This window comes from Branchiostoma belcheri, unplaced genomic scaffold (assembly GCF_001625305.1).
Source record: "Branchiostoma belcheri isolate BF01 breed outbred unplaced genomic scaffold, Haploidv18h27 scaffold91, whole genome shotgun sequence".
In the NCBI taxonomy this organism is placed as follows: Eukaryota; Metazoa; Chordata; class Leptocardii; order Amphioxiformes; family Branchiostomatidae; genus Branchiostoma; species Branchiostoma belcheri.
The window spans coordinates 921248-934959 of NW_017804587.1; the positions used below are offsets into that span (position 1 = coordinate 921248).

Sequence of the window (13712 nt, forward strand, 5' to 3'; positions counted from 1 at the left end):
TATATATATTATCAAGAGAACTGTTAGCTTGGCATCCCCAACCCCACCGTATGTGAAATAAGCCCGCTGTGCTATGCCCAAGGATATATTATCAAGCTTTATATTTCACTGGGTGACTTTTTGCGGAGTTACAAATCCTGTAACGCCCAATGTATTGCGCTTGTACATGTCTGTTTGCCATATGCATATGTTAAGTCCTGATTATGTAACTTTTACGAATACGTGTACAGCTACAATAAAGATAAAGCAACCTATCTATTGTACATCAAAACAGAATCCACTACATGATTATGTATATTCGTCGAAAATATGCACGGAAGCCCTCTTTTTATTTGAGGGAAAGATGATGTCAGTAGTTTTATTTACCTAGTCGGGTCTCCGCTGAAACCTGATGCTTTATAAACAGTGACCCTGTGTTGAACAGAAGTTCAAAGTTCATCTGTAACGGTATCTCACCTGAAGCGTATAGGTGTCATGGCGGAGGCCGTACTCAGCCAGATTTCCGGCGACTTTCTGGAGTGTACGATCTGCCTTGAGCCCTACAAGGACCCCAAGATCCTGCCGTGTCTTCACACCTTCTGTAAGGACTGTCTGGAGAAGTTTGTAGCGAAACAAAGTAAAGTGAAGGACAGGTTTCCGTGCCCAACATGTCGGATCGAAACTGTACTTCCGGAAGGCAGTGTCGCCGGGCTCAAAAACAACTTCTTTGTCCTGAGCTTGGGGGACACCGTGGACGCTCACAAGAGTTTGGTTAGCAAGGAAGATGACAAAGTGTCTTGTGATGTCTGTGAAGAAGAAGTGGCTACTTGTGGCTGTGCTGTGTGTGAAGAGTTTTTGTGTGACGAATGTGCTCGTGCCCACCGTCGTGCCAAGCGTACACGTGACCATGAAGTCATCGGAGTGGCGAAATTAAAAGAGCAGCTGATCACCAAGACGTCATCGGTCAAATCGACATCACTGCCGATGTGTCCAAAACATGAAGACGAGAAGCTGAAGTTCTACTGTGAGACGTGCCAGAGTCCCATCTGCCGAGACTGCACGGTACTGCAGCACAAGGACCACAAGTACGGCTTGCTGGCCGACGTTGTGAGTGACGTCAGGGCAAAGATCAAAGGCAAACTGGAAGCTACCATGCCGAAAATTGAGGAATACCGAGACGTTGCAGGGCTTGTAGCTGAGAAACAGGCTGAACTGGACACCAGGAGTAAGAAAGCTGCAGACGACATCGATGCAGCTGCGGAGGAAGAGATCAAGTACTACACTGGCCTTGTCAGACGCAAACAGACTGAACTGAAAGAAAAGTTAGCGGTCTTCACAGCAGCCCGTTCCAAGCAGCTCTCTGCTACAGCAGACAGTGTTGAGAGCACCTTAGGCTGTCTGTCCAGCACAGTGGACTTCTCACAGAAAGTCGTGCAGCATGGCAGTGACTTTGACGTCATGAACGTGTACTGTGACGTCACGGCCCGGCTGGAGTCTCTGCTGAAAGGTCCAACCCCGGACATTCCTGACGACATCAGTTACGTCAGGTTTGAGCCTAGAAAGGAAAGGGAGGAAAGGGAAATGATCCTTGGCGACATTGTCGGTACGTTATTCAGCATTATTTTTTAAAGAGTAAAAATACAAATTTAGATTTTGAAGGCACCCATGCCCAGGCAGACATTTGGACAAAAACCTCTCCACGTAAATCTGCATCAAATACATGTAGTAACTTGAAAAAGTTGAATAGATGGCATCCACTCACGGAATGAAAAGAAGAAGTTGAACATGGTAACTGGTATCTGTTCTTTAAGATACTGACTTGAAATTTTCCTATGTTGTTTAGCCTGAACCATGTTTCTTGGATATCTGATGAACACTGTACCGTTTTTGTTTCCCTCTTAGACTCTTCCTTCCGAACTGCCAAGTTGACCACCCTGGGCGCCAGCGGCCGTCTGGGCCCGACTACCCTGGGTACCCACTACAGGGGACAGGACCATGAACACCTGGTGACGCTACATGACGGGATACAACACTTCACTGTACCGCGGACGGGAACGTACAGCATAGAGGCAGCGGGTAGGGACGTTTATTTAATAGTAAATGTAACTAATGTAAAGTTTGGTTTACTTAATTAGTCATACAGAAATACATGTTTGATTCGTCGAAGCCCAGCTTATAATAACTTTATGCTTGAATTTTCTTTTTCGTGCTGTAGTGATTCAATAGTCCTTGTTTCTTTAGATTTGTGTAGTGAAAGTGCCTGACATGTTTGATTGACAGGTGCTGCTGCAGGGTGGGGTCGGTCCAACCCAAAGTCCGTCCGAGGACGGGGTGCCGTACTGAGGGGAACATTTAACCTCAAACAAGGTGCGATACCTCAGCTGTAGTACATGTGCTCGTTTTAATATTTCTTGGCCTGTTTATGTGAAACACTGTATTTCATTTCACCACCTTGGTTTGAGTATCAAATTACCCACACTTCCACTAAGGCCATGTTGATTTGATTATATGGATGACATCCGCGCGCGCATGAATTTTCGGCCGTTTCCAAAAAAAAAAAGTTTTCAACCATACTGTAAATCGTACAAAACAGTTGCAAAATGAGCAAAAATATACCATAAGTTACAACAAAAATTAATAAAAACTATACCAATGTCGTAGAATGCCAAAATCAAACGAAAAAAGACGAAATTGTAAAGAAATTAACTTGAAGACTAGATTATTCGCCAAACCATATTCTGTGCCATTTGCTCAACCCTCATGACCACGTAGATTTCATAATGAAAAGAACTTTTTTTTTGCAAAACTTTTTTTTATTCGCACGCGCGCATCAGTTTTGGGGCTCCCGGAGGATGTCATCCATATAATCAAATCAACATGGCCTAAGATATGTGTGGAAATTTGGATTATCTATATAGTACTTTTGTTTAAAACAGTATCTAGTGCTTCAAGATATAGAGATAGCGAGACTAAACAATGGATGGAATCTCTGATCTTCCTTTTTCAATACTGCAGATGAAACTCTGAATGTCCTGGTGGGACAAGAAGGTGCTGGGAACACGGCTCGCTGGGGTGTAGGAGGAGGGGGCGGTACGTTTGTCACCAGGGGAGATAACACGCCTCTCATTATCGCAGGGGGTGGGGGAGGGGCAGGGTGGGGACTACAGACTCATAACCCCCTGTGTGACGGGACTGTGTCCACTACTGGTAACAAGGCTTATGGGGGATCTGGGTGTAGTGGAGGATCTAATGGACAGGGGGCGACAGAATGGAAGGGTAACTTCATGGGTGGGGGAGGGGAGGGCTGCTGACGGGTGGAGGGAGTTCTAAACGGTTTGGAGGCGACAGTTGTAAGAATGGTGGGGAAGGTGGGAAGGCGTTTGTGAATGGCGGGGTTGGAGGGCGTGGGACACGTAATAATGCTGATGGTGGGTTTGGTGGAGGGGGAGGGGGTCATGGGGAGGGTGGTGGAGGAGGTGGGGGAGGTGGATACTCAGGGGGAGGCAGGGGAGAGGATCGTGAACCAAATGGCGGAGGAGGAGGCGGTTCGTTTAACTCCGGTACTGACACGAGCGGTCAGGATGGGGCAAACGACGGACCCGGGTATGTGGTCATCACCAGACAGGGGTAGATACTGAAAAGTAACATTTGTAGTCACCATCTTAAGAGGAATGAAGATAAACGCGCTATCATATAACAAATACCGACTATGCATAGAGCAGAAAAATGTTGACAGGCTTCTTTAAGAGCTCAGACAGACGTAATTACTAGTAAGGACTTTGCATGTGTTTATATAATAATAAGCCTTCAAATGTGATATTCTGGCTAACTGTACCAAAATAACACTTTAACTCGGAATGAGGACTTTGAGTTGTAAAATATACAAGTTAGAAAGTATGATCTACTTGAAAGTAATAGGGGTAAGAGAATGGATATGCCCAGTATAATAATCAGATATATGATATTAAAGCAGAGAAACATCAATTTCTTTGTTTCCTAAGTCGGATATAAGCAGACAGTTCTTGCATGTTTCATTCTGTTGGCTATCACTGCAACGAAGTAAAATACTTAAGGATGAGAATCATGAGAGTTTGTATTCTTTTCCAAGCCTTCAATTCAAATTTTAGGCAAATCGGCATATCTACTAACTCACTGGAATTCTTCATTCTGTCAACTAATGGCATTCAGCAAATACATGATTAAAGGATGGATGTTTTGTATTCGTTGTCTTGTGGCCAACTTTTTAGTTAATCCTCTATGCTAAGTTTTCAAAATGGAATGGCTTTATCATCAAGGTACATGGACTTGTAATGTGTAATGTGCTAGTTACACTGACAATAGAGCCAACGCGCAGGCAAGGTTCACTCCATGTTTAAAGTTAAAACTTTTGGTCCAACACAAAAAAAGTTCTCTCACCTAGAGCTTTCGACCAGTCACTCTGGTCTTCCTCAGTAGACTGACCCAGTGAAGCTTGTCACGTGGCGTCTTTGAATTGTGACGTCAACACAAGGTGAGAGAACTTTTTTGTGTTGGACCAAAAGTTTTAACTTTAAACATGTAACTACCAACACAGATGAACTTTCATGACAAGGATCATTCCAGTTGTGTGGTATAATACAGCGGACATTAATTAACAGTAGAAGAAATGCCGTCACGACGTGTTGAAAAGAATAACAGGTTTTTAACGTATCACAACATATTTGGTACAAAGCATACATCGTTACACAGTTAATTTCAAACAACACAGTTGAAGGTCCGTTGTGGTACATCCGGGACACAACATAAAAACCAACCATGTAACTCACAGACAAGCTCTAGGTAGGTTGCACACTGTGATATTGTCTTTCCACTAGGTTGGATACAATGTCGTCTACCTGACTATTGAGAAAACATGTCAAATGCCATGGCAACACTAACTTGGCACATTCTTTGTTCTCCCACAGCAGAATCAAGTATTTTCTTTCTCTGTTCATCTTTCGTTTTAAATCGTCGTCAAGCCTTGGAGGAAACTAATCATTTCATTAAGTTATATTTTTTGTCATATACCGATCATATAGCTGTGCTACAAATTCATGCATTGTTGATGCTTGTTGTCTGTAGCTTGGTCATTCTGCTCTATTTATACACACATTATCTGTTTTTTTCTCTTCTCTTCTTCTTCCTTGGCTACAGTTACTGGGTTTATACCGACACAACAGTGGCTGCTGCTTTAGTGCGTAGCTTTACCCCCAATGTACAAAACGTTTTCCCCAAAGCCAGGCTCTGTCATTACATAGTGCCAGCTTGGAATAGCCCTGCCCACCCACCTAACCCAGTATACAGGTACCTACTGTGTGCTGTACATACTACATGTATAGGCCAACTCTTCAAAAGCTTAGTATGTTGTCTACAGGACAGCGAATAGCCACGATACGGGCTTCACTATATATATATATTTATCGAGAGAACTGTTAGCTTGGCATCCCCAACCCCACCGTATGTGAAATGAGCCCGCTGTGCCATGCCCAAGGCTATATTATCAAGCTTTATATTTCACTGGGTGACTTTTTGCGGAGTTACAAATCCTGTAACGCCCAATGTATTGCGCTTGTACATGTCTGTTTGCCATATGCATATGTTAAGTCCTGATTATGTAACTTTTACGAATACGTGTACAGCTACAATAAAGATAAAGCAACCTATCTATTGTACATCAAAACAGAATCCACTACATGGTTATGTATATTCGTCGAAAATATGAACGGAAGCCCTCTTTTGATTTGAGGGAAAGATGATGTCAGTAGTTTTATTTACCTAGTCGGGTCTCCGCTGAAACCTGATGCTTTTATAAACAGTGTTGAACAGAAGTTCAAAGTTCACCTGTAACGGTATCTCACCTGAAGCGTACAGGTGTCATGGCGGAGGCCGTACTCAGCCAGATTTCGGGCGACTTTCTGGAGTGTACGATCTGCCTCGAGCCCTATAAAGACCCCAAGATCCTGCCGTGTCTTCACACCTTCTGTAAGGGCTGTCTGGAGAAGTTTGTAGCGAAACAAGGTGAGGCGAAGGACAGGTTTCCGTGTCCAACATGTCGGATCGAAACTGTACTTCCGGAGGGCGGTGTCGCCGGGCTCAAAAACAACTTCTTTGTCCTGAGCTTGAGGGACACCGTTCAGGCTCACAAGAGTGTAGCTAGTGTGGAAGAAGACAAAGTGTCTTGTGATGTCTGTGAAGAAGAGGTGGCTACTTGCGGCTGTGCTGTGTGTGAAAAGTTCTTGTGTGAGGAATGTACTCGTGCCCACCGTCGTGCCAAGCGTACACGTGACCATGAAGCAGTCGGCGTGGCAGAACTAAAAGAGTGGCTGATCACCAAGACGTCATCAACCAAGTCAGGATCTCTGCCGATGTGTCCAAAACATGAAGACGAGAAGCTGAAGTTCTACTGTGAGACGTGCCAGAGTCCCATCTGCCGGGACTGCACGGTACTGCAGCACAAAGACCACAAGTACGGCTACCTGGCAGACGTTGTGAGTGACGTCAGGGCAAAGATCAAAGGCAAACTGGAAGCTACCAGGCCGAAAATTGAGGAATACAGAGACGCTGCAGGGGTCGTAGCTGAGAAGCAAGCAGAACTGGACACCAGGAGTAAGAAAGCTGCAGACGACATCGATGCAGCTGCGGAGGAAGAGATTAAGTCCTACACTGGCCTTGTCAGACGCAAGCAGACTGAACTGAAAGAAAAGTTAGCGGCCGTCACAGCAGCCCGTTCCAAGCAGCTCTCTGCTACAGCAGACAGTGTTGAGAGCACCTTAGGCTGTCTGTCCAGCACAGTGGACTTCTCACAGAAAGTCGTGGAGCATGGCAGTGACTTTGACGTCATGAACGTGTACTCTGACGTCACGGCCCGGCTGGAGTCTCTGCTGAAAGGTCCAACCCCGGACATTCATGACGACATCAGTTACGTCAGGTTTGAGCCTAGGAAGGAAAGGGCGGAAAGGGAAATGAAACTTGGCGACATTGTCGGTACGTTGTACAGCATTATTTTTTAAAGAGTAAAAATACAAATTTCGATTTTGAAGGCACACATGCCCAGGCAGACATTTGGACAAAAACCTCTCCACGTAAATCTACATAAACTACATGTAGTTACTTGAATAGATGGCATCCACTCACGGAATGAAAAGAAGAACATGGTAACTGGTATCCGTTCTTTGAGATACTGACTTGAAATTTTCCTATGTTGTTTAGCCTGAACCATGTTTCTTGCATACTAGTATCTGATGAACACTGTACCGTTTTTGTTTCCCTCTTAGACTTTAACTTCCGATCTGCCAAGTTGACCACCCTGGGCGCCAGTGGCCGTCTGGGCCCCACTACCCTGGGTACCCACTACAGGGGACAGGACCATGAACACCTGGTGACGCTACATGACGGGATACAACACTTCACTGTACCGCGGACGGGAACGTACAGCATAGAGACAGCGGGTAGGGACGTTTAGCTTATAGTAAATGTAACTGGTGTAAAGTTTGGTGTACTTCGTTAAGCACACGTGCACATGGAAATAAGTATTTGGTGCGTAATCTTAATATTACCAAAATAATTTGAAGCCCATAACTTTTTGCTTCAATTGTTTTCTCTTTCGGTGCAATAGGCATTCAATAGTCCTTGCTTCTTTAGATTTGTGTTCTGAAAGTGCCTGACATGTTTGATTGACAGGTGCTGCTGCAGGGTGGGGTCTATACAACCCGAAGTCCGCCCGAGGACGGGGTGCCGTACTGAGGGGAACATTTAACCTCAAACAAGGTGCGATATTTCAATTGTTGGACATGTACTGGTTTAGTCTCTGTAACTTGAACTTCTGGACCGAGTGTCTGTTAATTTGAAACTATGCAGCAATAAACACTTATCTTACTCTCTAGGTGACAAGCCAACTTGAGATCAGTGTTACAACATTAGTATTATAGAGTACACAGAAAGAAATATTTGGATTAGTTACCTGCTTCCATTCTACTAGTAATTAAGAAAGTAAAAGAAGAATTGACTAATTGACTAGTAAGGATCATTATTCTTCTCCATGTTTATCCAAGAAGGTGAGATGAGTACTAGTATATGGATACAAAATCTGATGTTCCTTTTCCAATACTGCAGGTGAAAACCTGAAGATCCTGGTGGGACAAGAAGGTGCTGAGAACACAGTTGACTGGAGTGTAGGAGGAGGGGGCGGTACGTTTGTCACCAGGGGAGACAACACGCCACTCATTATCGCCGGGGGTGGGGGAGGGGCGGGGTATAATCTACAGACCCATAACCGCCTGTGTGACGGGACTGTGTCCACTACTGGTAACAAGAGTTATGGAGGAACTGGTTGTAGTGGAGGATCTAACGGACAGGGGGCGATAGAATGGAAGGGTAACCACATGGGTGGGGGAGGGGGAGGGCTGCTGACGGATGGAGGGAGTTCTAAACAGTTTGGAGGCGACAGTTGTGTGCTCGGTGGGGAAGGTGGGAAGGCGTTTGTGAATGGCGGGGTTGGAGGACGTGGGGAGTATAGTAATGCTGGTGGTGGGTTTGGTGGAGGGGGAGGGAGTTATGGGGCCGGTGGTGGAGGAGGTGGGGGAGGGGGGTACTCAGGGGGATGCAGGGGAGAGAGTCGTATCCCAAATGGCGGAGGAGGAGGCGGTTCGTTTAACTCCGGTACTGACACGAGCGGTCAGGATGGGGCAAACGACGGACCCGGGTATGTGGTCATCACCAGACAGGTGTAGATACTGAAACGTAACATTTGTAGTCACAATCTCAAGAGGAGTGTAGATTAACATGCTATCATATAACAATACCTACTATCCATTATTATCATTATCTTGATTGAGTACTTTATTATGCTTGGTACTTAAAAGTCTGTTGTATTTTTATACTGTTAACCGATTGATTTTAGCTTAATCTTTACTTGTTAGTTTACTGTATACTGTATAGCATGATATATTGTGTATGTTTAATCCTTGTATTGTTTGGCACCCGACATCAGTTATGCTGCCTGGGTGGCCAGTGTATTGTATTGTTACAATCGAATTTAAAAAAAAACTACTATCCATACAGCAGCGATGTTGATAGGCTTCTTTAGGAGCCCAGACAGCAGTCGTAATGACTAGTAAGGACTTCTACATTAAGTTGCACAATATGCAAGTTAGAATGCCCTGAGTATGATCTACTCAAGTTGAAGTAAAAGGGTAAGAGAGCGGATATGCCCGGTATAATAACCAGAGGTAACAGCAGATAAACAGCAGTTTCTACTTTCAAGAAGTTGTTTCGGACTAAGTCGGATCTATGCAGACTGCCCTTGCCTGTTTAACTCTGTTGGCTATTGCAACAAAGCAAATATACTTAACTTTCTTGCCTTCAATTCAATCTTCAGGCAAATCAGCATATGTAATAATTCTTTTCATTCTGTCGACTATTGGAATTCAGCAAATACATGATTAAAGGATGTATGTCTTGTATTCATTGTATCAGCGGCCAACTTTTAGTTAATCCTCTATCCTAAGTTTTCAAAGTGGAATGGCTTTATCATCAAGGTACATGGACTTCTAATGTGTAATGAGCCAGTTACATTGACAATAGAGCCAATGTGCAGGCAAGGTTCACTTCAGTTGTGTGGAATAATATACAACAGGCATTTACTCTCCAAGCAGAGGTTTGGGTTTATTTTTGGCGTGTTTTTAGGCTTTTTTGGGGGGGGTTCTCTTTTGCACTGGAATTTTTTTGGGTTGGGTGAAAAAAATTCCAATGCAAAAGAAAAATCCCGATAAAAAGCCTAAAAACATGCCAAAAATAACCCCATACCTCTGCTTGGAGAGTACAGGCATTAGGCAACAGGCAAGTAGAAGAAATGCTGTCACGACGTGTTGAAAAGAATAACAGGTTTTTAACGTATCACAACATATTTGGTACAAAGCATACATCGTTACACAGTTAATTTCAAACAACACAGTTGAAGGTCCGTTGTGGTACATCCGGGACACAACATAAAAACCAACCATGTAACTCACAGACAAGCTCTAGGTAGGTTGCACACTGTGATATTGTTTTTCCACTAGGTTGGATACAATGTCGTCTACCTGACTATTGAGAAAACATGTCAAATGCCATGGCAACACCAACTTGGCACATTCTTTGTTCTCCCACAGCAGAATCAAGTATTTTCTTTCTCGGTTCATCTTTTCTTTTAAATCGTTGTCAAGCCTTGGAGGAAACTAATCATTTCATTAATTTATATTTTTTGTCATATACCGATCATATAGCTGTGCTACAAATTCATGCATTGTTGATGCTTCTTGTCTGTAGCTTGTAAGAACGTATACGTAAGACATAGCGTTTAGAAAATGGCAGTCCTTACCATATATTCAAGCGACAATTCAAAGGTAGAACGGCTAGACCACATTTACTTTTGTACCGTACATCGATAAATAAGCTAGTCACGTGTGTGACTAGTGTGTGTGCATAAAGGTCAATGACCCGTCCTCGCAGTCTCTTACATTATCTATTGTACATCAAAACAGAGTTCATTACATATTCGTCGGCTATTGAGGGAGAAATGATGTCAGTAGTTACATTTACCTGGTCAGGTCCTCGCTGAAACCTTATCCTTTTGTAAACAGTGACCCTGTCTTGAACAGAAGTTCAAAGTTCACCTGTAACGGTGTCTCACCTGGGGCGTACAGGTGTACGTCGTCATGGCGGAGGCCGTACTCAGCCAGATTTCGGGCGACTTTCTGGAGTGTACGATCTGCCTGGAGCCCTATAAGGACCCCAAGATCCTGCCGTGTCTTCACACCTTCTGTAAGACCTGTCTTGAGAAGTTTGTAGCGAAACAAGGTGAGGCGAAGGACAGGTTTTCGTGTCCAACATGTCGGATCGAAACTGTACTTCCGGAGGGCGGTGTCGCCGGGCTCAAAAACAACTTCTTTGTCCTGAGCTTGAGGGACACCGTCGACGCTCACAAGAGTGCAGCTACTATAGCTAGTGTGGAAGATGACAAAGTGTCTTGTGATGTCTGTGAAGAAGAAGTGGCTACTTGTGGCTGTGTTGTGTGTGAAGAGTTCTTGTGTGACGAATGTGCTCGAGCCCATCGTCGTGCCAAACGTACACGTGACCATGAAGTCATCGGAGTAGCGGGATTAAAAGAGCAGCTGATCACCAAGACCTCATCGGTCAAGTCGACATCACTGCCGATGTGTCCAAAACATGAAGGCGAGAAGCTTAAGTTCTACTGTGAGACGTGCCAGAGTCCCATCTGCCGGGACTGCACGGTACTGCAACACAAAGACCACAAGTACGGCTACCTGACAGACGTTGTGAGTGACGTCAGGGCAAAGATCAAAGAGAAGTTGAAATCTGCGAGGCCGAAAATTGAGAAATACCGAGACGCTGCAGGGGTCGTAGCTGAGAAGCAAGCAGAACTGGACACCAGGAGCAAGAAAGCTGCAGACGACATCGATGCAGCTGCGGAGGAAGAGATCAAGTACTACACTGGCATTGTCAGACGCAAGCAGACTGAACTGAAAGAAAAGTTAGCGGCCGTCACAGCAGCCCGTTCCAAGCAGCTCTCTGCCACAGCAGACAGTGTTGAGAGCACCTTAGGCTGTCTGTCCAGCACAGTGGACTTCTCACAGAAAGTCGTAGAGCATGGCAGTGACTTTGACGTCATGAACGTGTACTCTGACGTCACGGCCCGGCTCGAGTCTCTGCTGAAAGGTCCAACCCCGGACATTCCTGGCGTCATCAGTTACGTCAGGTTTGAGCCTTGGAGGGAAAAGAAAGAAACGGAAATTACACTTGGTGACATTGTGGGTACGTTATTCAGTATTATTGTTGACTTGCATGTTAAGTGATCATTTGTTGTAAAACTTTTTCAATACCAAGTGAAAATATAATTTAAGATTTATTTAGATTGCACCAAGACAGACATCCATTTGGATATAACAAAATCTAAGCCTAAGGTCATATTAAGTTACATGTACTTGAATAAGTGGCATCTACACGCGAAATGAGTTTAGTTTGGGGGAGGGCTCTCCTTTTCAACTGTCATTAAATCGTCATTAAAATTGTTTTTATTTGGGGATACTCTTTGAAACACACATTGGGTGAAAGTCAGAAGATGCATAAGGTGACTGGTATCTAGTCTGTAAAAATCATGGTTTGAGGTAATAAAGACTTAATCCTTACCATTACAACGACATCTGTCCCCTTAGATTCCACCTTTGGACCTGCAAAGTTGACCACCCTGGGCGCCAGCGGCCGTCTGGGACCCACTACCCTGGGTACCCACTACAGGGGACAGGACCATGAACACCTGGTGACGCTACATGACGGGATACAACACTTCACTGTACCGCGGAAGGGAACGTACAGCATAGAGGCAGCGGGTAGGGACGTTTAGCTTATAGTAAATGTAACTGGTGTAAAGTTTGGTGTACTTAATTAAGCACACGTGCACATGGAAATAAGTATTTGGTGCGTAATCTTAATATTACCAAAATAATTTGAAGCCCATAACTTTTTGCTTGAATTGTTTCCTCTTTCGTGCTGTAGTGATTTAATAGTCCTTGTTTTTTTAGATTTGTGTACTGAAAGTGCCTAAGTGCCTGACATGTTTGATTGACAGGTGCTGCTGCAGGGTGGGGTGTGGGAAACCCGAAGTCCGCCCGAGGACGGGGTGCCGTACTGAGGGGAACATATAACCTCAAACAAGGTGCGACAATTCAACTGTAGGAGATGTACTGGTTTAGTCTTAACTTGAAACTGTGCAGCGGCTAACACGTATCTTACCATCTAGGTGACAAGCCAACATTAGAACAGTGTTACAACATTGGCATTATAGAGAGTACACAGAAAAAATATTTGGAATAGTTATCTGCTTCCATTGTACTAGTAACTAACTAAAATTGTAAAAGAAGAAATAAGTATATAGGAAAATTGTTATTCTTTTTTTCATGTTAATCCAAAAAGATGGATAAGTATATGATAAGTTCATTAAGTAATGGATACAAAATCGTACAGCATAGAGGCAGCGGGTAGGGACTAATTGGTGTACTTAATTACCAAAACAATTTGAAGCCGGTAGCTATAACTTTACGTATGCTTGAATTGTTTTCCTGTTTCGTTCAATAGTCGATGTTTCTTTAATTATGTGTACTGCAAGTGACTGCTGACATGTTTGATTGACAGGTGCTGCTGCAGGGTGGGGTGTGAACAACCCGAAGTCCGTCCGAGGACGGGGTGCCGTACTGAGGGGAACATTCAACCTCAAACAAGGTGCGATACATCTGTAGTACATGTTGCGATACATCACTAGTACTACTTCCACTAAGAATTGTTTGGAAATTAAGAAGAAATCTTGTGCTTCAGGAGATACAAATAGATAGAAAGATAGAGAGCATAAATAATAGATGAAAATTTCTCAATACTGCAGGTGAGACTCTGAAGCTCCTGGTGGGACAAGAAGGTGCTGAGAACAGGTCACGCTGGAGTGTAGGAGGAGGGGGCGGTACGTTTGTCACCAGGGGAGACAACACGCCACTCATTATCGCCGGGGGTGGGGGAGGGGCAGGGTATGGGCTATCCACCCATAACCCCCTGTGTGACGGGACTGTGTCCACTACTGGTAACAAGAGTTATGGAGAAACTGGTTGTAGTGGAGGATCTAACGGACAGGGGGCGACAGGATGGAAGGGTGGGTGCATGGGTGGTGGAGG

At 44.4% G+C, this 13712-nt stretch overlaps 3 protein-coding genes across 3 annotated transcripts in view; 2 read left to right on the forward strand and 1 right to left on the reverse strand.

Moving 5' to 3' along the window:
• The window catches only part of LOC109488024, a 29419-nt gene extending 20639 nt beyond the window's left edge, over nt 1-8780 (forward strand). Inside the window, 8 exon segments of the mRNA XM_019792164.1 lie at nt 495-1582; nt 1882-2055; nt 2260-2346; nt 2995-3282; nt 5869-6981; nt 7272-7445; nt 7678-7764; nt 8110-8780. Coding sequence (XP_019647723.1) covers nt 495-1582; nt 1882-2055; nt 2260-2346; nt 2995-3282; nt 5869-6981; nt 7272-7445; nt 7678-7764; nt 8110-8726 — 3628 coding nt within the window. The 3' untranslated portion in view covers nt 8727-8780.
• The window catches only part of LOC109488104 (chondroadherin-like protein), a 33391-nt gene extending 22982 nt beyond the window's left edge, over nt 1-10409 (reverse strand). Inside the window, exon 1 of the mRNA XM_019792261.1 lies at nt 10355-10409. The gene's annotated coding sequence lies outside the window, so the exon portion shown is untranslated. The remainder of the gene's footprint in view (nt 1-10354) is intronic.
• A 143-nt stretch (nt 10410-10552) lies between these two features.
• LOC109488025 overlaps nt 10553-13712 on the forward strand; it is a 27080-nt gene continuing 23920 nt past the window's right edge. The window contains exons 1-4 of the mRNA XM_019792166.1: nt 10553-11808; nt 12210-12383; nt 13186-13272; nt 13430-13690. Of these exons, the coding sequence (XP_019647725.1) occupies nt 10692-11808; nt 12210-12383; nt 13186-13272; nt 13430-13690 (1639 nt within the window). The 5' untranslated portion in view covers nt 10553-10691. The remainder of the gene's footprint in view (nt 11809-12209; nt 12384-13185; nt 13273-13429; nt 13691-13712) is intronic.